The sequence below is a fragment of the Paroedura picta genome, chromosome 3 (genome assembly GCF_049243985.1).
Source record: "Paroedura picta isolate Pp20150507F chromosome 3, Ppicta_v3.0, whole genome shotgun sequence".
Taxonomy (NCBI): Eukaryota; Metazoa; Chordata; class Lepidosauria; order Squamata; family Gekkonidae; genus Paroedura; species Paroedura picta.
In genome coordinates, this window is record NC_135371.1 from 120,020,513 (window position 1) to 120,046,754 (window position 26,242).

The following is a 26,242-nucleotide window of genomic DNA, read 5'->3' on the forward strand; positions in this document are numbered from 1 at the left end:
CAAGGGAAGACTCAAGGCCTGGTCCTGGAGGAAGCAGGGAGGCCCGGAGGAAAAGGCTGCCCGGAGGAAAAGGCGGCAGTAGAGCTAGCCGGGAAGCTCCACCTCGGAACCCGGGGGCCTGCCCGGGGGCCTCCTGAGGCCAGGCACCTTCGTGGGGACCTGAGGCCAGGCGCCTGTGCGGGGTCCTCCTGAGCCCAGACTGTCTAGTGGGCTGCCTGCCGTGTGGGCAAAAAAAAAAAAATTAAAAAAAAATTAAATTAAAAAAAAATGCAAACGCTGCTGGACATTTTGAAAACGCCGCGAGACACGGGGCAAATGCCCCAAATACAGGACTGCCCCGCCAAAGGTGGGAAGGATGGCCAGCTTAAGTTAATCATACTGAGCAACAACCAAGAATAGCCAGTTGCAGGACTGCAAACAAGCATGGAGAAAGAAGTGAACGGAATGGGGGAGGGGTGAAACCTTTCATGGAAAAATGCTGTTTTTGAAGATCCATGGCAATCCTATTGACTTTTTAAAAAAAATGCAGGTTTGGACTCGTGTCAGAGCTGAGGGGTCTGTCTTGTCTTGGCTGGGGTCTAAAAGGCAAGCAAGGCTGATCAGTGCCTGATACGATCTCCAACTGCCTGGAGGAGAGGGCCGGGGGAAAGCAGGAAGTCCTGACTTCCCTTGGCTGGCTGACTCCTCAGGAAGAAAAAATCCAGGACAAGACAGGGGGGAATGCAAGACAGAGACTCCAGTGAGGAAGCAAGAAACATCACACTAACTGGGCACAGATTTAAAACTGGGAGGCATTGTGCCTTGGCAGTGTCCATATGGAAAACGTCTAGGTGTAGGCATTGACAGACCTAGCTTCCCCAAATCTATTTTACCCAACTTGGACACGATTGGGAAATGACTTTCCCCCTACTTCCCCACACTACTGTGGCACTTTCATGTTCCTTCCAAGTTTTCCCTGTAATTTTTCTTAAACCTGCAATGCTTTGGTAAAGATTGCAACAAAGCTGAGCTGGTACTCATGTGTAGAGCATGTTCCAGATTTCGTGGGCCCCTGGTCAGAGAGTTTAAAGGATTCCCCACCATTCTCTGCCTATCATCAGGCCCCATACTTGGGTCCTCCTTCCCTCCCAGTCACCTGCATGCCACTCATTTGCTTGTGTGTTCTTCCATTGTCTACTCACTAGCCCTCCTACTTCCCATGCTCATTGCTGTTTAAGTACTTTTGTCAGTGGCACCAGGCAGTGTGTATAGCAAAGAACATAGGTGGTGGAGTGCTAGAAAGTGAGTGTCTAGGGAATTTCAGCAACAGGGGCCCTGCCAGAGATTTTGGGTCCTGACTCGAGATATGCTGATGCTGGTCCTGACCATGTGGAAAGTTCAGATATTTATGGACCTTGGCACAACAGCACCAGTCCTCCAAGTCAACCACTCCCCAATGATGACTTGGCAGATTGTTATAGTGTTATAACTGTCTGTGTACCAGCACACTAGCTCTAGGGTCCCCAGTCCCTACTTGGGGCCTGAGGACCCCCAGTTTGGAGCCTCTCCCCTATTTTTAGTCTCTCAGAAACCAGGGTACCTCTTTATGATTGGTGATATTTTTAGGTATATAGGAGTTTTAAACGTGAATTATTACACTCTTGTTTGCCATTGGACATTTGTTCATCTTAACACTGGACAGTTTTATTAATATTTTTATCTGTAGGGAAAAATTTTCTGCAACATAAACACACCCTTTAAACTAATATTTTTAAATGCCATCTTATGGACACTCTTGGGAGTGTCCATAAGAGTGTCCCCATTTAATTGACCTGGGTTGAGTCTGCACTTTGTTTTTTATCCTCTCCCAGCATGAATAACTCCCTCCCCTCTGCAGTGTATTCAATTTCTATTTTGATTTGGGGCACTTTAAATTTTCCCTCTGCAACATCCATGATTGATCTGCAGTGACCCTACCTTTCCCCTGTGATATCCAGGAGTAGATATAAGTTGCTATATTTGAAGAACTGGCGTTGAAAGTCCCCAGTATAAGTGTAGATGTTTTTTGTTTTGCCGGATTAACTTCCTGCCCCATGCCTCCAACGCTGACATAGCAAAGCAGTCTGTCCCTGATTGGTCAGGGTGTCAGTTCAAACACGGCCTGGTCCTGGGTTGCAAGACTTCCCTCCCAATACTTTTTTTGTCCTCATTTTTGAATGTTTTAAAATTACTGAAGTCTAGAAGCCCACAATTCCTTCAGCAGAGATTTGCCTCTTGGATTTACTTTTCTCTGTTAGTCTACTGCTGCTGCCGCCTCCCTTCCTCCCCCTCCCCCCATTCAGAAAGAAAAGAAAGAGAAACAAGCAGCCTTGTGCTGCACTTGGCTCCTCCCCTGGCTTGCTCTGGCTTGGCAGTCAAAAAACAATAAATAAAGCACTCTCCTTTAATCCCAGCTGGACTTCACCCAACCCCCCCCCCCCGCTCATTCAGGAAAAGAAAAATAAACAAGCAGCTTCACAACCACCACTCCCCTCCCCACTCTGAGCTTCCCCAATCAAGTGCAGGATCCTTTCTGTTTCAATTCGGGGGATAGGAAGGAGGAAGACCCGGGTTCAAATCAATCTGAATTCAGCAGGATTGACAACAGAAAAAACAAAGTAAGTGCAGAACCAGCCCTGCTTAGGACAGCACTGTAAGTTCTATTCCCCCCTCCTCCCTGAGAACAGTAGGGGTGCCAGACTGGCTTCCACAAAGAGTGAGATTTTTCAGGGGGCAGAACTCCTGGAAAATAGAATTGCATGAAAACACAGAAATGACACTACACTGTGACATTCTCTGAATTCTTCAGATCTCTGTGATTAAGACTATTGAGATTTGAGGCATTCCTCAAGCATTGTGACGTGGCCATGACATCACTTCTGGGTCTTTATTGGAAGTGACATCATGACACATACAATGTTGTTCCTCCCAGTTCCCTTCTACTGCTCAGATGTAAACAGCAAGAAAACCACAGCTAAAGAGATAGAATGCCTGCCAAAACCAAGTAAGTGGCAAATGATTTAGTAGGATATTAACATGGGATTGTTCCAAGTTGAAAAATGTGTAAATATAACCAAGTAGTAGGTATTCTACATCCACCTGTTTCTCACCGTTCTTGTGGTAGATTGTAAATTTATCCTCACATTTTCACCACCTACGAAAATCAGAGATATCCTTTTGCCAATCTTTTTTTTCACAATTATTAATACAGAAATGTTACATAACATTCTTTATTGTAATTTATACTACCACAATAATTCAGAGCAGACTACATATCAGTTCATTCATCTTTTTCTTTAATTTTATACAATTCTTTATTAGTTTCCATAATTTGTATCCCTGGACACCTAACTGCATTTCATATGTTTATTAGAAAGATTCTCCTTACTTAACTGAGATATCACTTTACCTATGTTAATTCAAATAACCTCAGATATCATTCTAGATTTACGTTATACCTAGAGACTGGACCATCATTTCCAATGATTTCATGTAATTTAATAGCTGACTGCTCAATACCAGTTATGTATATGACAGTGTTGTCTGCGTATACATTGATTTAAAAGTAATTTCTAGAGTTAATGTCACAAATTCCTGTCTAATAGGTAACAACATGGCAAATGATAGAGCTGATAATAGACACCACAGGCAAATACCTCTATATTTGTTAATAATGGTAGAAAGAGTGTTTCTGCCACTATCATAAATCACTGTATAATTGCTGTAAATAATCTAATTAACTGAATTCCACTTCCACTGAAGTATCAAATAATACAGCTCTGCTACTGTAAGAAAAGTGAGGAAAGAGCCTCTGCCTTAGAAGGAAGACTGCAAGGGAGAAGAGTGCAGGTGTGTAGGCAAAAGTGACCAATGCTTCTCTGAAAGGAAGGAAGAAATTACATAGGAAGCTTCAGGACACAGAGGTTGGTATGCTCAGGCTGCTGATGCTTCCTGTTAGCTGACTGCTGCTCCCAGGGAGCTGAACAGGTGATTGTCAAGCTAGCCCTGAATTCATGTGGATTCCCTGCATATAGGTCGCCATTATCCTATCCTTTTGTGTAATGAGTGCCTTCTTTGCTAAGCATCTGTGTAACGTCCATACCCTGTTAAACAGCCGGATTAGGTCTCCAAAGCCACCAAAGTCCCACTGACTTCAGCAGAAAAGGGAGGCACAGAACCTCTCAGAAGATGAAGTTGTGGGGCGACTGAAGGTCCCCAGTGTGTTGCAGCATGAGACCTTTCATTAAGTGGCTCAGATCAGAGCATTTCAGCAAACATTGGGGGATCTGAAGATGCTTGGCAGCCTTTCATCCCACTCTTGACAGAAGAAGATCTTTTAAGATACTGAGATATTGATTTGAACTTTGAAAGCGGCCTTTCTTCTTCAAGGTTGGGACTGACAGTTTTAATTTGAAACATAAATCACTCACAGAGCTTCCCTTTCTCAGGCTGTGGATTCCTAGTAACTGATGAGGAAAACATTAGAGAGCTCCCTTGTTTATTTGCTGCTGAAAGAGAATATTCCATAGAAAACATTCTTCTCTCTCACCAATTGAGTTTCCAGGCATCCTTTTGAGACTTTCTGTGCACTTCCATGTTCTCCAAAGCGTGCTTATTTTTCCAGACTCATGTGGGTAGTTAAGATAAATTGAAATACATTTATTTTGAGCCATAACAGAAAGAAAATAGATTGTCAGTGTTTTCATAAAGGGCTGTATACTTTGTGCTCTGCATTGGTTAATAAAGCTAACTAGAATGGAAGGCTAGAATATTTACAGTTGTCAAATAAGCCACAGATAAATGATATGTCTGAAGACCAAATGGTATTTTCTGTTGTTTTTAATGGCTTGTTCCCAGGAGAAATTAATTACCTGTGAAAATAAAGATGTAGTGCTAAGCAGATAACATTCCTTTGATAACAAATTTCACTTTCCTCTTTTTTAATGTTGCTTTCTCTAAAACCATATCTAATTGTATCCTCCCTGTTTTCTGTAAACCGCCCATAGCCCTCGGGGAGGGCGGTATATAAATATAATAAATAAATAAATAAATACATAAATAAATACCTGCTATATTCCTTTCATCATGGAGAAAGCAGTTGCTGAAGCAATAGAATAATGGCCTTATACCTCCACTGACCATCAAAGGCCTCCACATACTTGTTGCTCTGTTGCGTGGAACAGAACAAAACAAGTCAAAATGAGAACTGGATCACTGGGCTGGAAGCTTGATTCAGGAACAGCCCCAGTAAGACTGCGTTCAAAACTAATGGCCAGCTGTTTGGTCAGAGAATACAGGGACTACCATCATGTCTGCGGGCTCATGCCCGGCACAATTATTCAGGATAGTTTGATCCCTCACCCCTATCAATGAAGAGTGCCAAAATAATAGCCAATCAGGTGTGAGGCATTTGTGACTCATTTCGCAGACAAAATCTCAACTCTCTGCTGTGACCTCCTTCCAACCTTAGATACAGAAATTGAACTCGAGGCCCCTTGGTCATATCTGGAGAAAACATTTAGTTACTTCAGATGACTTTCATTAGCTGAAGTGGACAGGATGCTAGCTGCAATGAGGTCAACCACTTGCACACTAGACACATGTCAGTCATGGCTCCCAAAATTAAATGATAGAAGAATTGGGGCTCCCCTCTGGGAAATAATCAACCTCTCCCTCTCAACAGGAGAATCCCTGAAAGGTCTAAAAGAGCCAGTGCTGCATCCATTGTTGAAAAAACCATCTCTAGACTCACAGGAGCCTGACAACTACTTACCCGTCTTGTACTTAGCATTTCTGGGAAAGTTAGTTAAAAGGGCTGCCACAAACCAAATATCAGCATTAATGGAGGAAACTTCTGATCTTGACCCATTCCAGCCAGGCTTCCAGCCTGGCCATGGGGTAGAGACAGTGCTAGTTGCCCTGATTTCCTCTGTCACCAGCTAGACCAAGTCGGGTCAGCGTGACTTGTACTCTTAGACCTTTCAGCAGAGTTTGACATAGTTGACCATGAGCATTTAGCTCACCACCTCACCAACTATGGGATACAGGGGACAGCCCTCAAATGGATGATTTCCTTTCTCCGAGGTTGCAGACAGAGGTTAGCAATAGGAGAGAGAGCATCTAGCTGTCATCAGCTCACTTGTGGAGTCCCACAGGGAGCAGTCTTCTCCCCTACCTTATTTAACATCTTCATGCATTCTCTTGTTCAGGTGGTGCAGAGATTTGAGCTGGGATGTCACCAATATGCAGATAATGCCCAGCTCTTCCTCCTGATGGATGGCCACCCTGATTCTCCCCCAGAATCCCTAGCCAGATACCTGGAAGCAGTGACGAGGTGGTTCAAACAGAGTCATCTGATGCTCAACCCTTCAAAGATGGAGGTCCTGAGGGTGGGGAGGAAGGGACCAAGTGAGGAAGGACCCCTACCCAACCTGGACAGAGTGCAGCTATCAGTAGCTCACTCTGCCAGAAATCTGGGTATGGTCCTAAATGCCTCTCTCTCCATGGAGGCACAGGTCATGAGAGTAGCGCAGAAGACCTTTTACCACCTACACCAACTACTAGCACCCTAATTGGCCTCAGAACACATAGCCACAGTGATCCATGCGACGTTCACCTTTAGATTAGACTCCTGCAACTTATTCTACACAAGCCTACCATTATCCTTGATCTGGAAACTGCAACTGGTCCAGAATACTGTGGTTAAGGTCCTCACAAATACATTGAAGAGATCCCACATTCAGCCTGTACTTCAACAACTCTGCTTCAACAACTCCAGTCAAATTCCGGATCAGCCTTAAGGTTTTGGTAATCACCTTCAAGGCCATATGCACTCTTTCCCAGTGTACCTGAGAGACTGTCTCTTTGAGTATACCCCTCAAAGAGACCTATGCTCTGACACCACTAACTGGTTGGTGATCCCTGGCCCCAGAGAAGCATGCTGAACCTCAACCAGAGCCAGAGCCTTCTCTGTCCTGGCCCCAACCTGGTGCCATGAAAAGATCAAGACCCTTCCTAAACATCCACAATTTCATAGGGCCTGTAAAAGGGAGCTCCTCCACCGGGCATTTGGGTGAAGCTGGCCAATCCAACAGCATCTGCTGGTCCTCCCAGACAACCCCATCCATGACCTGAACCAAACTGACCTCTCTACAGGTTCATGTTGTTGTTACAATGTGAATTTGTTACAATATTCTGTTCAATCTGGAACCATTATCATGATCACTGTTACCGTAATTTTGATTATGATGTATACTTACTATGTTTTATCTAAATTGCTGTGAGCCTTATGGGAAGGTGGTATAAAAATAAAACAAACAAACAGACTGAATCCAGCCTTCCACTCCTCTTCCTGGGACAGGTGACAACAGTATTGAATCTCAAATCCTGATCTAGAAAAGGCGGTCTGCATTGTAGAAGAAGGCCTGCAAATCTATGGATGATGTGGAGGCAAATATGTACTTGTAATATGTATCAGCATTCAACAGCAATGCACACCTGGGCTCCAATGAATGCAGACATAGCTATTTTGGAAATCTGCTGAAACAGCCAAGCATCTAATGGTGTATATGTGTAAATACATTTTCCCATACAAATTAGTAATTTCTGATGCATCTTATGACATGAATGGGACCACTAGTTCTTATAAGTGGTGCATGATAAAACTGAGCTGAGGCCAAAGTAACCAGGGATGTGTTTATAACCCCCCTCATCATGCCTGTTTTCCCTCCTGCTAGATCAAAGCACAAATATGGGAAAGAACATCCTGAGGATGAATCAAACTTAGTTCTTCCACACCAGAAAAAACATCTGAAGAAGTGAGCATTAGGTATGCCAGATCCCCCCCCCCCTCAGCCACTAGTGGGTAAGGTAAAGGTAAAGGTATCCCCTGTGCAAGCACCGAGTCATGTCTGACCCTTGGGGGGACGCCCTCTAGCGTTTTCATGGCAGACTCAATACGGGGTGGTTTGCCAGTGCCTTCCCCAGTCATGACCGTTTACCCCCCAGCAAGCTGGGTACTCATTTTACCGACCTCGGAAGGATGGAAGGCTGAGTCAACCTTGAGCCGGCTGCTGGGATTGAACTCCCAGCCTTATGGGCAAAGCTTTCAGATGGCTGCCTTACCACTCTGCGCCACAAGAGGCTCTTTTCCACTAGTGGGTAGGTAGGTCAAAATTTAGGGATGGAACATAAAAAGGACAGGGATCTCAGTGGGGTCAATGCCACTCAATGTAATTCTGGGGAATTCCAGGTCCAGCATGCAGGCTGGCATCCCTAGTGAGCAGTGACTTATGAAGGCTTATACCCTACTACAAATTTTGTTAGTCTTTAAGGTGCTACTAGACTATTTCTCTTTCCTACTGCTACAAACAGATTACCATTGCTACCCATCTTGATCTATCAGAAAAACAAGGTATACAAAAAACATAATATAGATTTAATCACACTCACACATACAATTTATATACAATAAATGTGATAATGTAATTTTATACATACTATTTACATCAGAATTTCCTTGACATTAATGACCCAGGACAATTTTTATAAATAGATCTTCATTCATAGGAAAAATATGTTTACACGCACATACACCCCAATTATCAGAAAAGCCTATTGTACAAAAAGCACAAAGGGCGCTAGCCTCCCCCCTGACCTGGGCAGCTCAGGGCAAGGGGAGTGCTGGTGGAGGCTCCCTCCCTCCTTCCTTCCTCTCTGATGTGGGCCTGCAGTCCCAGGCCCTCCTGCCTCCCACCCAGCTTGTGCTTGCTGACTGCCTTATCTCTTGTAGTCACTCCAGTAGAGTAGGCTGGGACTTCTTCCACATGGAAGAAGTTGGAGGGGGATGCAACCAGGGGCGGGACAGCCTACCTAATTGGCTGTTTGTTGGATGGACAGCCAATCAGTTAGGCAATGAATCCCAACTCCTCCCACCACCAAGTTGGGTTTTTATTAATGTCACAGATTGCCCAGATTAGTTCTGCGTGCATTTGTCACTTGTGCCCTTTCTTTCCTTCCTATAAGTAATGCTCACAGGAAGTGTGGTCTGGGAAGCAGGACACCAATGCTTTGCCTGAGTGCACTGTGTGATCCTACTTACTTCAGCATATCTATGTAAATTATGTTCCTAATTTTTCATTTTGATTCTCAAGATAGCGTAGAAAGCTGCATTACATCTACTTGTACTCTAAAAAGATAAGGCTGCTGAATAATGAAGATTTCTACTTCACTGTGTTGTCAATTTGCATTTGTTAGATGGGGAACTGAAGCAAAGCAAAATTTGCAAGAGTCATCAGAACCACAGGAGACCAAGGAGGCATTTTCTTGGGCCTCGTCTTTTAGGTCATCTGGTTTTCTAACAGTCTAATAACCTGTGTCTAATGCCCTGAGCAGGCAACTGATAAATCCTTGTAAATTAAGGTTGCCAAGGTTCAGTACAAAATAAGGGTGCAATATCACCAATTGTTGCACTGAAGGCAGAAATCTGGTGGGTGTAATTTTTTCTAATCATAGCACAATAGCTGAAGAAGAAGTTGTATATGCTGAAAATCCCTTATTTTCAGCTACTGAAGGGGCAGGATCCCTCTCTCTTATTGGCTAGACGAGAGAGTTAAAGCTAAAACTCCATGCATGCTTACTTAGCAATAAGTCCCACTAAACTCTTTGAGCTCTACTTCTAAATATGCTAAGAATAGCCCCCCTCCATTTTTGGTTAAGCAGCTGTCTTAGAACTGAGGCATATAACAAACCACTAGAGTCTACAAAAGCATATGCAATACTATATCATTTATAAACCAGACTTCTAGACCGTCACAAGACTCTTTCATTTTGAAGTAACAGACTACTATCTCTCTGAAAGCAGGCATATGCTGTTGCTGTTGTGTGTAGAGCTGCAGAGAGCCACCACAAACACTTAGAGAAAGATTGCCCCTGGGCTCCTCTCCCACTCAACTGAAACACTGTACAAAGATAAATCATATGATGATAGCAAGAACTGGCTAATATTTGGTTTTCTTTGAGCATACCACATTGATATTCCATCTTTCCCCTAAGTCAGTGGTTCTCAACCTCGGGGTTGCAACCCCATTTGGGGTTGCCTGGCCCCTTCCGGGGAGTTGCCAGGTTGCTGGATACTGCAGTGGCGGCAGCCTGTAGTGGCCCCCCGTGGCAGGTGGGCAGTGGCAGGTGGCGGCGGCCGGTAGTGGCAGCGGCTGGCGGAGGTGGGCAGAGGCAGCATAGCCATGGCACTGGCCACCTCCATGCCCCCTCAATTGTTGTGTGCCTGCGCATGCACCCACACCCACCTGCACGCACCGAACACACGTGTGCACACACCACCGCCACCACCGAAGTTGAGGTTGAGGCGGTTAAAAGGTTGAGAACCACTGCCCTAAGTCATCCTTTCTCAACCTTTTTACTGTTGAGAAACCCCTGAAACATTCTTCAGGCCTTGAGAAATTCCAGAATGAAGTCAGCAGGCTACACTGTCCCACCATGCCCCCAAAAGTCACATGTTACCAGAAGTGACATCATCAAGATCCTCCCACCAGATGTGACATCACCTGTCCAGCAAGGATTTGTTAGGATGGAGTCCCTTCCCTTCTCACCCTCTCCAGGTCCATTATTGGCCATTTTGGGAGGGGGGGAGGCAGGTCAGCATGACCATATGTGGTCATATAACCCAATAAAGTTTTTTAAAATATATTAAAAATAATTAACTCCCGCACAATTGAAGAAACCCTTCCAGTGCTGTCAGAAAACTCCTTGACTGAGAAAACCTGTTCTAAGTAGTGCATATATGCCCTCTTCACTATATATCCTCACCTATCTTTAGGCTTGTAAGATAATAACCTGAATGTATAGCTGAATACAGCAATGCCTCATCTACATCACTAGCCCATTATGGTGACCAAGGCGACTGGAACTTTATTTCTCTAATCTCACCACCACTCAACAGTCTTGATTGTATATGGAAGACATTTGTGCACAGGAGCAGCTGACCTTGTCAAGATGGCAGTGATAACTGTACTGCCATACACCACACTTGGGTTCATACAGCTTTGCATTGGCTTGCTGTATGGTACAGGTTCCAAGTGGCCATGTTTAAAGTGCATTGTACTCTAAAATAGGCTGCTGCAAATGGAAGTCCATGCTACAACCAGCCAGTTAATCCCTAAAGTTCTGCATGTTGAGTGCTATGCCAATATTTCACAGTTTTCTCCAGGGCTGGAGCTGGGTCCCTCCCCTCTGCCTCTAGTTTCCTCTCTGTTTTTCCATTCAGGTGCTGCTCCGGCTAATTCCTGTGAAATTTAAATGTTATTTAATGGCCTTGCTCTGAGGGGTAAACATCTTGGCTTGCTGCTGCAGACAGCTGTGGTGAACTAAGAGTGCATAGTAGGCTGCTAGTCTCCAAGTTTCACACCTCTGCTGATCAAAGGGCTCCTTCCCCAGAACCACTTTTCCCGCGCTCTGAGGGGGACATGGGTCTGAGTTGAAATAAACCCCTCTTCTTCCTTTGTACCCCGTCTTTGCCTATTACTTAGTTCTGTCTGTTCCTGCTGTTGATGTCTGCTCCTGTAAAGTGCCTTCAATAAATATTGACTTTTGCTGTGGTCCTTTTGCCTGGGACTCTGCTATTTTGGCTCTGAGGGGCATCAGCCAAGCTGCATTCCTTGGGCCATGACACTGTAGACACTGTTATTTGTTTAATATTAAATATATTTTCCATTTCAGAAAATGGAACTGATTTCACTGACACTTGTAGGAGTACAATTGGCTATGGTGAAATTTACAAAAACCTTACTCAACCTTCCCTGCAACAAAACATTGGGGTACACATGCATATGCATGCTGTGCACAAGAATGGCCAATCTAAACTTTCAAATCTTATATGCTACCCCTGCATTCATTGATGCAATCTGAATCATATCTTTAAGACTAGGGCAGATTGTTGCAGGATGAAACAGCATTTCAACTTCCTTTCTTTGGGATGATGACCTGCCTTCTGGCCATCCATTTTATGGAAAAAACTGGAATTGGAGTAGAGAGAGCAGGAGCATTACCTCACCTGGAGCCCTGTTTCAATCTCACCTAAAAAAATTAAAAATAAAACAAAACTGTTTTAATTTGTGTTTGAAGACTGGTAGTGAGTGGCCTTAATCTGCACAGTTCCAGGTCTTCTTACTATAGCAGGTGGAAATCGCAAGTTTTTCCCTTGCTTATTGCTGAGTTCTTAAGGTTTTATCATGCTTTCTGTTCAGTAACCTCACCTATAAAAGTATTCATATCTTATAGAGGTGCACAAAGTAGGATTGTCCATTGTTCCTAGATTTAAAAGAGCACAACCCCAGACTAGAGAAATATAACACATTTGCATGTATTTAAATGCATGCATACATAGAAGTAATATTATTCTGCCTTCTAGGGAAAATATGAAATTTGACAATTTAAATGGAAAACTGAGAGAATGAAGGCCTCTGAAGGAGATTGTTTGTTGAACTGAACAGTTCCTCTGAAAGTAACTTTAAACAATGCTAGTTTAGACATGACTATGGGAAATCTGCAATTGGATATTCTATGGGGTTTGTTTAAAAAAACCTTAATAGCAATTGCAGGGGGCCTGATTCAGTTCAAGGCTACTGAGGGTATATCTCCATCAAGTGCCATTACCAGTCTCAGTCATTCACCTACAGAAGGCTTTCTCAACTAGGGTTTTGTGAAACTCTGGGGTTTCTTGATGTTCCTGGAAGGGTTTACCAAATGGGTAGGAGCTAATTAACTTTTAATATATTTTAAAATTTGTTAAACTGTCATTGGGTCATATGACCATATTGGGTCATATTGACCCCCCCCCCTGGCCAATGATAGGCCAGGAGGGGGTGGGAAGGGGAGGGGTCCCAGATGGGTATGTACACAACCATATTTCCCAACCATATCCTGAATGGTTGTGCCACTTCTGAGGTTTCTCAAAGCCTGAAGAATGTTTCATGGGTTTCTCAATGGTAAAAAAGTTGAGAGAGGCTGACACATTGTTTCTGCTTGTTGGGGGTGAGGTCGGGTGATGACAAACCTACAATCATACAGGTTTTCTCTAATGGAACAAATAACAGTTCTGTATATGTGCTGTTTAAATTTGAAAAATAATGTCAGAAGAAAGGGCTAGGTTGACCTCCACTCGATATGGCCCTGATTTAAATCAGGCTTTTCTGAAGCCAATTTCAGCATTTATAATCCACTATGGTAGTGGTCCCCAACCTTCGTGTGGTCGGGGACCGCCTCCAGGGGTGGGGGAGAGCTGGCGGCCCGGCCTCCGCAACTGCGGGTAAATGCACATGTGCAGTTGCCGCGCATGCATATTTTCGCCACCAGGTGGCGCGCACGCGCACGCGCATGCACAGAGTTGCCATGCATGCAAGTTTTCGCCAGCAGGGGGCACGCATGCGCATGTGCGACAGCTCCGCGCGTGCGTGTTTGCGTTGCTGGCGTGCCGGTGGCCGCGCCTACCTCTTCCCCCCCTCTTGCTGCGGGAGAGGGAGGCAGGCGCGGCCACTAGCGGCCCGGTACTATGGCCTTCGCGGCCCGGACTGGGGGTTGAGGACCCCCACACTATGGGATCTCCTAATCACAGCCTAAGTATGTCCAAAAATATTTTGTTGTCTTCTCCTGTGCTGTTGCAGGATGCACCAAGGCCTCTCTTGAGCTTGCCCTTGAACCATACAAATCTGGAAGTTAAGGGCAAGTGAGAGCCATAACTAGGATCTCTTCCCATAAACTCTTTGTTTAGCGTGTATCATCTCTGCGGCCATATGGGTGGCTCTGGTTTAGCTTTTAGACAAAAGCCATTGGGTGACTCTGATGAAGTAATACAGTAATCTTAGGTTATTTAAATGTATTAGGAAAGAGAAACATACACAATTGCTGACCTCTGAATGAACCTTGTTAACTGTGCCCTTAACAGCAATTTGTTCTGCATATATTAGTAAATGATAATGCTCCTCTCTTTCCATGCTGTGAAAAGCTTAACCTGCCGGTGGTTTGAAGATTAAGCTTTTAAAGGTGCAAAAGTGGATAAAGCCGGTCAGCCCATCTCTCTCGACATCGCATGTACATCTGCCCTAGCCAGTGTAATATAGTGATTAAAGAGCGGCGGACTCTAATCTGGAGAACGCGGTTTGATTCCTCACTCCTCCGCATGCAGCCAGCTGGGCGACCTTTGGCCAGTCACAATTCTCTTAAAACTCTCTTAGAACTCTCTCAGCCCCACCTATCTCACAGGGTGTCTATTGTGGAAAAGGAAGGGAAAGGTATTTGTAAGCCACTTTGAGACTACTCTGAGTAGTGAAAAATTAGATATAAAAACCAGCTCTTCTTCTTCCTCTTCTATTTTGTGGGAATTACTCAAATGCCAGGCTACTCTTCTTTCGGGCCTCCCCCAGTTAAATAATTGTTGTCATGCCTCTTTTTTCTAAGTAACTCAAGATCTAAGACTATATGACCCTGGGAATTTAGCAGGTGAAAGCAAATGAGCTGCTTAGTAAACAGTTAAAGGCATGGGAATCTTCTTGACAGGACTAAAATGGGCAAGGAACTGATGATGAGAGACTTGAAGTGACAGCTCGAAACCTACAAGGAATGATATTTATTATAAACACCCTTAATATCTGGGCCAGCAATTTAGTGATACAAGAAGATGCCCAGGGAGGGTGTGTGTGAAGTCTTGTTTTAGAGTCAAAAGTGAAACTTTTATGCTGAGGTGAACCTTTTTAGTTTTTCTTTTTCAGGTTTGTACAAGAATCAAGGTCGATTTGAGTATATTTCTTAAAGCACAGCAGTGGGTCAGGGTAGTGACCTTTAAACCTGAGTATACTGCAGAAAAGCCATTCCAGTTCTTTAGATCTGTATCTTTGTATTGTCTCTGTATTTATTGTATTTAAAACATTTCTGTGCTACCTTTCCACCCCAACAACATTAAAACATTTCTACATTAGAACATATGATACATTAACACAGTATCTTTAAATAGGACAGGGTCCTATTAAATAAAAGAGTAAGACCAGCTGGGGAGGAGTTAGGGCGGGCCCTGTCCAGGATAAAAACTCAGAGGGCCCATCCAGGGACAAGCAGCCAATGGGGAGATGCGCAAAGTGCCTTCCTATTGGCCCCTCACCAGGACAGACCAAAATTCCATTCACCCAGCCCAGTCTGGCTGCCAGTCTGCTCCTGACCACCGCAGGGAGAGGAGATCAGTAGGGCTGCCAAGGGGGATGAGAACAGAGGCTTGGACAGGCTGTGCCAGCCCTTTTCGCCCCAAGGCTGTCCTAACTGCCATGTCCAACTGTAAATTGCCTCAGAACCCTGACAGAGCTGGCAGGAGGCTGAGGAGTGCCCCCTTCAGGCCTGCTGCGAAGGAACCTCTGACAGGCCCTGACTGAAGGGAGGGAGGCCTTTCCAAGAGCAACGCAGGGGAGCCTGAGGGCCTTCCCTTTGAGGGGGGGGGGGCTTTCCCCTTCTGCCAAACAGTTGCCTGACAGGGAGGCCACAGAAAAGCCCCTTCTCACTTAAAATACTGCTCTGGCCGGGGGTTAGACACAGCCAAGCCATGTGTCTTTCTTCTTTTCAACTCTCTGCAGATTTGAGGCCACTGCACAGCATTATTCTGCAGAGGAAGCTGGCTCTTTTGTCTCCTGTTTCATCTGCACAACAACCCTGTGCAGTAGGCCTCAAGTCTTTCAATTCAACAACAACCTCTGTGGGAAGCCTTAAATGTTTCTTCTCTACCACAACCCTGTCCAAAGTAGCCGTTTCTGCCTGGGGAGCTGATCTTTATACCAGTGGTCCCCAACCTGCGGGCTGTGGCCCGGTGCCGGGCCGCGAAGGCCATGGCACCGGGCCGCGGCTCCCTGTCCCCGCCCCCGCCCCGCAGTAAAAAACTTCCTAGGCCGCAAGCTTGCGGCCCGGGAAGCTTCTTACTGCGGGAGGGTGGGGAGAGGGAATCAGGGCCGGGCTGCGCCCGTGCGTGCTGCGCCCGTGCGTGCTGCGCCCGCGGGTACGGCCCGCGAGTGCGGCCCGATGTGCGGGCGTGGCCCGCGGGTGCGGCCCGATGCGCGGGCGCGGCCCGCGGGGCGTGACTTGATCCGCGGGCGCGGCCCGGTGTGTGGCCGCGGCCCGGTGTATGGCCGTGGTCCGCATGGGTGCGGTCCGCGCGGGTGCGGCCCGATGCCTTGCCGGTCCCCAGCCACAGAAAGGTTGGGGACCACTGCTTTATACTCTGCAGGTGAGCTGTAATTCCAGGAGCTCTCCAGGCCACACCTGTAGGTTGGCTACCCCTGGGTTGGAAATATTCCCAGAGGTTTGGAGGTGGGACTTCAAAGTCGTACAATGCCTCAGAATCCAGCCTTCAAATGAGCCATTTTTGCCTGCAGTTGGTAGGGAGTGGTGCAGGAGTGTCCCTCCTGGCCTATGGGTTATGGCCAGCAACTGTTTGTATTCTGGGGCGCAGACAGGCAGACCAGCATCAGTCCTGTGAGTCTGGAAAGTGCAGGAAGATCTAAATAAATATTTACAGCCTGAAACTAAATAGAGAACAAGTAAATGTCTGGAGACACATCATAACTGAAATAGTAACTGGCAAATAACCTTGGCCTGGCAAATAAAAAAACAGTATTAAAAAACCGTACTAAGGTCAAGATTGCTGTGCACAGACAGTCTTCCTCTTAGGGTTGCCAGCTTCCCTGTGAGGCTCGCTACCCCACCTCCCTCATGGGGAATCTGCTATGGGGAGAGAAGGGGAAGACGATTGGAAAATGCTTTGAGACACCTGAGGCCTGCTGGGTCACTGCGGCCCATTCCCAGTTCTCTCAGATCTCTCACAACCCTACATACCTCACAGGTTGACTATTGTGGAGAGACAAATGGAAAAGGTGTTTGTAAACCGCTTTGAGACTCCTTTGGGTAGTAAGCAATAGGGTACAAAAATCCGTTCTTCTAAGGAGCAACCATGAAAGAAGCATGTGGGCACATAACATTTTACCAACAGTGAAAATATGGGAGACAGAAGGAACAGGGTGGACACCTATGTACTGTGACTACCTGTCGTGGTTCGGTCCTTGGTGGCTTGGGAACCGGACCGAACCCCGCCATCAGAGGCGCCCGCGATCACGGAGGTAGGGCATGGTGATCATAGGCAAGCCGGCAGCTGGGCGCCCCACCCGATCGTTGAGGTGGCAATGGCCGCTAAAGAACCTCAATGTCCCCCTCCACCTTTTGACAAGGGCCCGGAGATGGCCCTTTGTTCCAGGAAAATGGGCCATCAGGAACCCCGGAAAACCTCGCATATGTGCATGAGTCATGATTGTATCAGCATGTTCCCTCCGCAAGTACTGGGTGGGGCAATACAGCCTAAGGAGGTGGGTTTTGTATAAAAGGGAGCTTCCACCTGGAGTTCAGTGGAAGCTCTTACTCCATACCAGCGGACTCCACGTTGCTGAAATAAAGCTTGTTCCTGTTGTATCGTTCACCAGGCCTGGCGTGACGTTTTCTTCAAAGGGGCACCCTGTTTTTTCAGTTAGCAAGCGGGTCCCCGACATCGTAAGAGCTTCCCACCGAACTCCAGGGTCGGCATCGCATCCGAGCGCTTATCGGGACGGATCCAGAGATGGCGTTTTCAAGCAACGGGGCGGTCTCGACCCCCACGAACCCCGGGAACATGAGTTTAATGTCCCCGGGAGATTTCCTCCGAAAATCGGGGGGCCAGGAGCAGCTGTCCGGGACCCCGAGACCCTCGGCAGCGGCGGCCAAGGGAAGGCGCCGGGCCATGGGGTTCCCAAGCACGGCGGGGAGCGCGCCGAGGTCTGGGGGGTTGGCCCCAACCTGGGACACCCAGCTGAGGCAGGCGCTTCGCCCGGTAGGACCTGAGGAATCCCTAGAGGACCTGCGGCGGGCCATGGCGGACTTGGCCAGGCGCTTGCAGGCAGCTGAAGCCCGTGAGCAAGCTCGGGCCGGGCCCGGAGGGACTGGTAATACAACGGCGGAGGGGATCGCGTCGAGTGAGGACGTCTCCAGCGACGAGGACGAGCCCGGCACTGGTGAGCGGGCCCCGGACCCCGACCCGGAGCAGTTTTCAGTCCCGAGTAGGCGAGACGGCCAGCGGAGAGGCGAGACAGCAGAGGATCTCGGGGGAGCGGGTGAGCCGACGGGGCGGCGAGAGCCGGACCAACGCAGGAGCGACGTGCAAGGCAGGGAGCGGCACGGCGTCGTTGGGCAAGTTGGTAGCCGGTGGAGCGGAGCAGGACGAGACGGCGGACGCCGAGAATCCCGGATCCGGAGGGGGTCGGACTACTCTCCAAAACGTTCCCCCCCAGAGCTTAAGGCGCGTTTCGACGGGACGCCGGACGACCTCCCGCAGTTCCTCCTCCACGCGCTGACGCATGCCCGGAGGTATGGAGACCGGTATGAGGACTCCGAGGACTTGGTCTGGGGGGTGGCCTCGTGTCTCCAGGGCAAGGCGGGTCAGTGGTACCTAGGGTTGGCCGAGCGCGGCGACCCGGCAACTCGGGACCTGCAGGACTTCGTGGTCGCGCTCCGCCGACGATTCCAGGACCCCCAGGCTGAGGACAAGGCAAAGAGTCGGATCAAGGGACTTCGACAGGGTACTAGGGGGGTTATGGACTATATAGACATTTTCCGGAGGGAAGCAGGCAAGGTGTTCTCCTGGAACGAGGAGACCCAAATCGAGTACTTCCGGGAGGGCCTTAACCCGAAGCTCAGGGAATGGGCCGTGATCAAGGGGACGGAAGAAGATCTGTCTACACTGGAGGGGTGGTGTTTTGTGGTCGCCAAGCTGGAAGCCAGCCTGGGTTGGGCCGCCGCACCCCCCCGGGAGGCCAAAGGCGGGTCAGCCGAGGCGCCGAGACCGGGCCCCGACAACTCTCGCCCCAAACGACCCCCGAACCCCGAGCGGGAAAGGAGACGCCGGGAAGGTCTGTGCCTGAAATGCGGGGGGTCAGGACATTTCGCAGCAGCGTGCCAACGGCAAGGGGGGGAGGACCGCGGGCTCTCCCAGGGGGGAGGTGCGACACGCCCCCAGCAGGCACGCCGGGCGGAGGACCTCCGCAACGAACCGGGAAGCGCCCAGGCGACGGGAAACGGCCAGGACCCGCTGTAGACGGCGCCGGGCAGCAGGTCCCGCGGTGCGAGGGAAAACCCCTACAGCATGAGGCGCGACCTCCGAACGTGGTAATTTTAGAGCTCCGGAACCCGGAGAACGGACTAAGTTGGGTGGGGGAGGCTCTTTTGGACTCTGGATGCGACCACAGCATGGTCCACCCCCAGATAGCCCGGGCTTTGGGGCTACCGAAGCGCATTCGGAAGGTTCCCCTGGTTTTCGTCCAGATGGACGGCAGCCCGATTCAGGGGGGACCTTTCGGGGAGGAGGTGGGTCCTATCGCCATCCACATAGGGGACCACCAAGAGCTGCGGTGGCTGATCCAGGTCCCCGTAGCGGGATATCGGGCGGTGTTGGGCCTGGATTGGCTGAAGGAACACAACCCCGTGGTGGACTGGCGGGCGGGGACCCTGAAGTTCGACTTGACGGTGGGTGCACGGCATCGGGTCCCCCACGAGAATTCCAGCCACAAGAGGACGGCGGCGCGTCCCAGGGGAGCGGCGGCGGCGCAGCAGGAGATACCAGAGCCCGAGGTCCCGCCAGAGTACCGAGACCTCGCAGCCGTTTTCAGCGAGCGGGAAGCGGACGAGCTACCCCCACACCGCCGCACGGACTGCGCTATCAACATCCCAGAGGGGGCGGTACTACCCAAAGGGCGCATCTACAAGATGAGTGAGGGTGAGCTCAAGGACCTCCGGGAGTTTTTGGGTAAAAATCTGGCCCGAGGTTTCATCCGGCCCGCTTCCAGTCCCATGGGAGCTCCAGTCTTGTTCGTCCGGAAAAAGGATGGGTCCCGACGGCTGTGCCAGGACTACCGGGGCCTCAACGCCATCGCAGCGGGGAACGCTTACCCCCTCCCGCTGATCCCGGATTTGCTGGCCCGGCTGGGCAAAGGGACTCTGTTCACTAAGCTGGACCTAAGGGAGGCGTATTACCGGGTACGCATCCGGGAGGGGGATGAGTGGAAAACAGCGTTTAACTGTCAATTGGGACAATTCGAATTTAAAGTGATGCCGTTCGGTTTAAGCGGGGCACCTGGGGTTTTCATGAGTCTAATTAATGAGGTGTTGCAGGACCTTCTGTTTCAGGGGGTGGTTGTTTATTTGGATGACGTCCTGATCTACAGCCAAGATCCCCAAGAGCACGTGACCCTGGTGAGGGAGGTGTTAAAGCGACTGCTGGCAAACCACCTATACGTGAAGCTGGCTAAGTGCGAATTCCACCGTCCCTCCCTGGACTATTTGGGCTACCGCATCTCAGCCCAGGGCATAGCTATGGACCCCGAGAAGGTGCAGGCGGTGCTGGCCTGGGAAAGGCCCCGCACCCGGAAACAGCTACAAAGCTTCCTGGGGTTTGCTAACTTTTTTAGAGGCTTCATCCCCAGATACTCCTCCGTAGTGGCTCCCCTCACGGACTTGCTAGGTACCAAGGGGAGAGGTCCTCGCGCCACGCGGCCCAGCGCAGCGCTCGGCTGGAATGAGAAATCGGAGGCAGCGTTCCTGGCCCTCAAGCAAGCTTTCGCGTCTGAGCCCACGCTACTGCACGTCGACCCAACCCAGCCGATGGTGGTACAAGTCGACGCCAGCGACGCAGCAGCCGGGGCGGTTCTCCTGCAGCGAGACAAGGCGGGACAGCTGAGGCCGGCGGCCTACCTCTCACGAAAATTCGCCGAAACGGAGCGGAACTGGTCTACCTGGGAGAAGGAGGCGTTTGCGATTAAGTTCGCCCTCACCGAATGGCGGCATTGGCTGGAGGAAACAGAGGAGCCGTTCGAGGTCTGGACAGATCACAAGAATCTGGAGGCGCTCCGGCAACCGCGATCCCTGAACGCCAAGCAGATGAGGTGGGCGGAGTTCTTTTCGCGGTACAATTTCAAGCTTGGTCACATCCCCGGCAAAGAGAATTTCCTCGCGGACGCCCTCTCCCGTCTGCCGCATTATGGGGAGGGGTACGCTCCCTGCACCAGGTCCGTGTTTGGTGAGGAGCAGCTGGGACGGGGGGTCGTCACTAGGCGTCGGGCCAGGGAGGAATGGGAGCCCGACCCGGCGACCGCCCCGCTCCGAGACCGCCTAGTGGCAGCCTACGGGACAGACGAGGAGCTGGCTGAGCTCCGGGACTCTTTGATTTTGGACTCCGGTCTCTGGCGGAGGGGGGAGGCTGTCTACGTCCCGGAAGGGCTACGACGGGAAGCCCTCAGCCTCTGCCACGATGCTAAGACCGCCGGGCACTTCGGTTTCGTAAAATCCTGGAAGTTGGCCCGGCGGCGGTTTTGGTGGCCCAGTCTGCGGCGGGACACAAAAGCTTACGTCAGTGGTTGTCCTGTCTGCCTGACCTGCAAGCCGGGGGTTGGCAAGCCGAAAGGTCTGCTGCACCCGCTCGAGGTCCCGACCCGGCCGTGGTCAGTGATCTCCATGGACTTTATAACAGACTTGCCTCCCAGCAAGGGGAAAACGGTGATCTGGGTGGTGGTAGATCTATTTTCCAAACAGGCCCATTTCATTCCTTGCGCCAGTGTCCCCAGTGCTTCACAATTGGCTCGGATGTTCCTGGATCACGTGTTCCGACTGCACGGGCTGCCGGACAAGGTGATTTCCGATCGGGGCTCACAATTCGTGTCCCGGTTTTGGCAAGCTTTCCTGCGCCTGTTAGACATCGAGCAAGGGCTGAGCTCCGCTTACCACCCCCAGACGGACGGGCAGACCGAGCGGGTTAATCAAGTACTGGAGCAGTACTTGCGGTGTTTCGGTTCCTATCATCAAGACACCTGGGTGCCCCTGCTCCCCCTGGCCGAGTTCGCGTACAACAACGCAGACCACAGCAGCACGGAGATGTCGCCTTTTGCCGTCGTCTATGGGACAGACCTGAGACACTTCCCGGAGCTTGGAGAGGTCCCCGCCCGGGAATCGGCCGACCTTCGCGAGTGGGGGAAGCGTGCCGGGAGCTGCTGGAAGTCGCTGCAGGAGCAGCTCCACAAAGTCAAGGCAGCGCAGAAAGAGGACGCCGACCGGAAGAGACGACCAGCTGAAGAGATCCGACCGGGGGATCGAGTTTACCTTTCCACCCGGAACCTACGGTTGAATTTGCCCAGCAAGAAGCTAGGCCCTCGGTTTTTGGGGCCTTTCGAGGTCTTGGCCCCGATCAACGAAGTTTCGGTCAAGCTCAAGCTCCCCAAGAACCTCCGGCACATCCATCCCGTCTTTCACGTGAGCCTTCTAAAAAAAACTCCGGACGGTGACGTTTGGCACCCCGTGGTTTCCCCGCCAGCGCCCGAGGTCCTGCCGGGGGGGGGAGCACCACGAGGTGGCGGATATCCTGGACTCTAGACTCCACAGGGGGAAGTTGCAGTACCTCGTGGAATGGAAGGACTTCGCTTTGGGGGACCGGGAATGGGTCTGGGCAGCGGACGTCCTTGCGCCCCGACTCACTGAACGTTTCCACAAGCGGTATCCTGGCCGTCCCGGGGGGTTGGAGAATGGACCTTTGGGGGGGCAGAATGTCGTGGTTCGGTCCTTGGTGGCTTGGGAACCGGACCGAACCCCGCCATCAGAGGCGCCCGCGATCACGGAGGTAGGGCATGGTGATCATAGGCAAGCCGGCAGCTGGGCGCCCCACCCGATCGTTGAGGTGGCAATGGCCGCTAAAGAACCTCAATGTCCCCCTCCACCTTTTGACAAGGGCCCGGAGATGGCCCTTTGTTCCAGGAAAATGGGCCATCAGGAACCCCGGAAAACCTCGCATATGTGCATGAGTCATGATTGTATCAGCATGTTCCCTCCGCAAGTACTGGGTGGGGCAATACAGCCTAAGGAGGTGGGTTTTGTATAAAAGGGAGCTTCCACCTGGAGTTCAGTGGAAGCTCTTACTCCATACCAGCGGACTCCACGTTGCTGAAATAAAGCTTGTTCCTGTTGTATCGTTCACCAGGCCTGGCGTGACGTTTTCTTCAAAGGGGCACCCTGTTTTTTCAGTTAGCAAGCGGGTCCCCGACACTACCCTATGTGTATTAGGGCAGAGGGGCATTTCGGTGAATGTGGCCTAATTCACACAAGAAGGGAAATGACACAGAACTGGGGGGAATTGGTTGCCATGTAATCTTCCCCTAAGAAGAGTCTCCAGTCTGATTTTCCCTTCACATATCTGAGGACATGGCTCTGGAAAGCTCATCTGTAACCATTATGCCACAAATCCCAAGGTCAGTCCTCTCCCACAATCAACGAATATTCCATACCACAGGTTCTTGACACCCATATCTCCACACCCATGCCCTCATTTGCCACCATGCCACCACAACCTCCCACACAACACACATGACAACCCCATGCCCTTACAGACTGGACAACTCCTCCCCTTCCCCTCCCACTGCCAAGCTCTAGCGCCCGTTGTATTCTTGGAGACAACGGGCTTTGCCCCTAGTTTCAAATAAAGTAGATATAAGTAGACAAATCAATAAAACACAACAACACAACAACACAACATGGGTGGTGGTGGCCAGTGACAGTTAATGTGGGAATTCCAAATAGCACAAAAAAGTCTTTACCCACTGGTGGATATCAAAAGTAGAGGGAGACAGATTAATCTCTTTGGGAAAAGAGTTCCAAAATTTGGATGCTACGACCAAGAAGGCCCTTTCTTGGGTTGCCACCCATTTAAATACAGATTGTGGGGGCACCTGAATGGTACCTTCAAAAATGAATGGAATGGAGGAGTAGAGGTCTTGAAAGTTCAATAACAACACCTTGAATTAGGCCGGGAAGCAAATTGAGAGCCACTGTCAATGGAACATGACTAAAGAACATGACCCATTCCAATCAATGTTCTGGTAATAGCATTCCATACCAAGACAGCTTCTGGACAGTCTTCAAGGGCAGCCTCATATACAGCACAATGCAAGAATTTTATCTAGATGTTATCAGGGCATGCACCACAGTACTTTTACACCCAGTAAGGGCTGCTGATGTTTATCTAGCAGAAGGCCCATGTTCATCAGCACCGCTATATTAACCTGCTCCTTTAGGGGGAAAGCAAACCTAACCATAACAGGAGATATCCTAGTTCCTGGGTCTAATCCCTCCCGCACAGCACCTCCATTTTGAAAGGATTAATTTCAGCTTGTTAGCCCTCATCCATCCCCCAGCTTCCTCCAGGCACCTTTTCCCATTCCCCACAGCCTTGCTGACTGTCATCCGCTGTGACTTTAACAGGAACTACAAGTGGGAGTTGGCACATGCAGACAGGTGTTAACAATCTTTAACCCTCCCCCCGCTCCGGAGGAGTGGGAGGAATAAAGGAGTAAGGGCAAGTGGGGAGGAGTTAGGGCGGGCCCTGCCCGGGATAAAAACTCGGAGGGCCCAATCAGGAGCCGCAAAGTGGCTCCTGATTGGGCCCTCCGAGTGACACTCGAGGGCCAAGCAGCCAATGGGGAGCCACGCAAAGCGCGGCTCCCCATTGGCTGGTTGGCCCAGCCTCACCTGGGCCGGCCGGGGAGTTGCCGCTCAGAGGAAGAAGCCTTCCCCAGCGGTAAGTCCTCCGGCCGGCTTCCCCTTGCCCAGGGAGCCTTCTGCCAGGCCCTGGGGCAGGCTCGCCTGCCCTTGGGCCCGCCAGAAGGCCACAAAGCCCACTCCCGAAGTCCCGAGCCTTCTGCCAGGCCCTGGGGCAGCCGAGCCTGCTCCTAGGCCTGGCAGTAGGCCGCGGAGCCCACCGCCCCCGTCCCGAGCCTTCTGCCAGGCCCTGGAGCAGCCGAGCCTGCTCCTAGGCCTGGCAGTAGGCCGCGGAGCCCACCGCCCCCGTCCCGAGCCTTCTGCCAGGCCCTGGAGCAGCCGAGCCTGCTCCTAGGCCTGGCAGTAGGCCGCGGAGCCCACCGCCCCCGTCCCGAGCCTTCTGCCAGGCCCTGGAGCAGCCGAGCCTGCTCCTAGGCCTGGCAGTAGGCCGCGGAGCCCACCGCCCCCGTCCCGAGCCTTCTGCCAGGCCCTGGAGCAGCCGAGCCTGCTCCTAGGCCTGGCAGTAGGCCGCGGAGCCCACCGCCCCTGTCCCGAGCCTTCTGCCAGGCCCTGGAGCAGCCGAGATTGCTCCTGGGCCCGGCAGTAGGCCGCAAAGCCTGCCGCCCCCGTCCCGAGCCTTCTGCCGGGCCCTGGGGCAGCCAAGCCTGCCCCTGGGCCTCGCAGAAAGTCCCAAGGCTACCTACCTTACTCTGTTCCTCCCTTCCTCCCAGCATTCCCTTTCTCCTTCCCTTCCTCCCAGCATTCCCTTTTTCCTTCCCTTCCTCCCAGCATTCCCTTTGTTTTTCCCTTTCTCCCGTCCTCCCTCTCTTCCATCTGCCTCTTTCTGGCTACCTGTTTCTCTCCCTCTTCTTCTGTCTCTATCTTCCTCCCTTTCTTTCTGTCTTTCTGTCTCTCTCCTTTTCCTCCTTCCTTCGCCCCATCCCTCCACCCACCTATCATGCTAGGGCCCGCTGTATTTTGCCCACAGTGGGCTTAATATCTAGTGTATAAAATGATGAGGCCGATAGGGTGTGGTTGGAAGCAGTTTCATTTCTAGCATCTCTACACTGCAGAGCCAAATACTGTAAACAATTTTATTTCATAGAGGTAAGATATATACAAGATTTGGGAGCATTTCAGTATGTTATGAGAGAAAACATTTAATGATTTTAGGATTATATCCTTTTCAGGTATTGAAGTACCAATTCCTTTACAAGTGAGAGGTAGAGTATAGCTTTATTTATATATATGTATAATTTTTTTCAATGTTATAAGGTACTAATTGGGAGCATTTATGTTTAGGAACAACCACTGAGGAAAATTTACCTTGAAAATCGGAGATATCTAGAAAACCGTTTTGGTTGGATCCTGCAATAAAGCCATACAGAAAGAAGAGACTTTTTATTTTATTTTCTTTATTCTGTATAAAGTTTGCAAACATTGCTAGTAGCCTTGGGATAGGTTTTTCTTTCTTTTTGCTTGTATACACTACAAACCGTCCCTTTTGTCTATATTTGCTTATCCACATGTTAGTGGCAATTCATCATAAATCTTGTGATTTCACACCCTCCAACATTCATGCAAT

General features: G+C 50.0%; 1 protein-coding gene and 1 long non-coding RNA gene across 7 annotated transcripts in view; one reads left to right on the forward strand and one right to left on the reverse strand.

The window, feature by feature from the left end:
* The window catches only part of SHISA6 (shisa family member 6), a 413,188-nt gene that overhangs the window by 37,606 nt on the left and 349,340 nt on the right, over positions 1 to 26,242 (reverse strand). Inside the window, exon 5 of one of the 5 annotated variants that reach the window (XM_077327465.1) lies at positions 25,984 to 26,025. The exons of the other annotated variants lie outside the window; for them this stretch is intronic. Coding sequence (XP_077183580.1) covers positions 25,984 to 26,025 — 42 coding nt within the window. The remainder of the gene's footprint in view (positions 1 to 25,983; positions 26,026 to 26,242) is intronic. 5 annotated transcript variants of the gene reach the window in all.
* LOC143832695 (uncharacterized) lies at positions 2,695 to 26,223 on the forward strand. Of its 2 annotated transcripts, XR_013229366.1 has the most exons (4): positions 2,695 to 3,022; positions 7,755 to 7,846; positions 25,848 to 25,880; positions 25,960 to 26,223. It is a non-coding gene; the product is annotated as an uncharacterized LOC143832695 (long non-coding RNA). The 2 variants fall into 2 exon arrangements; XR_013229367.1 differs by lacking the exon at positions 25,848 to 25,880.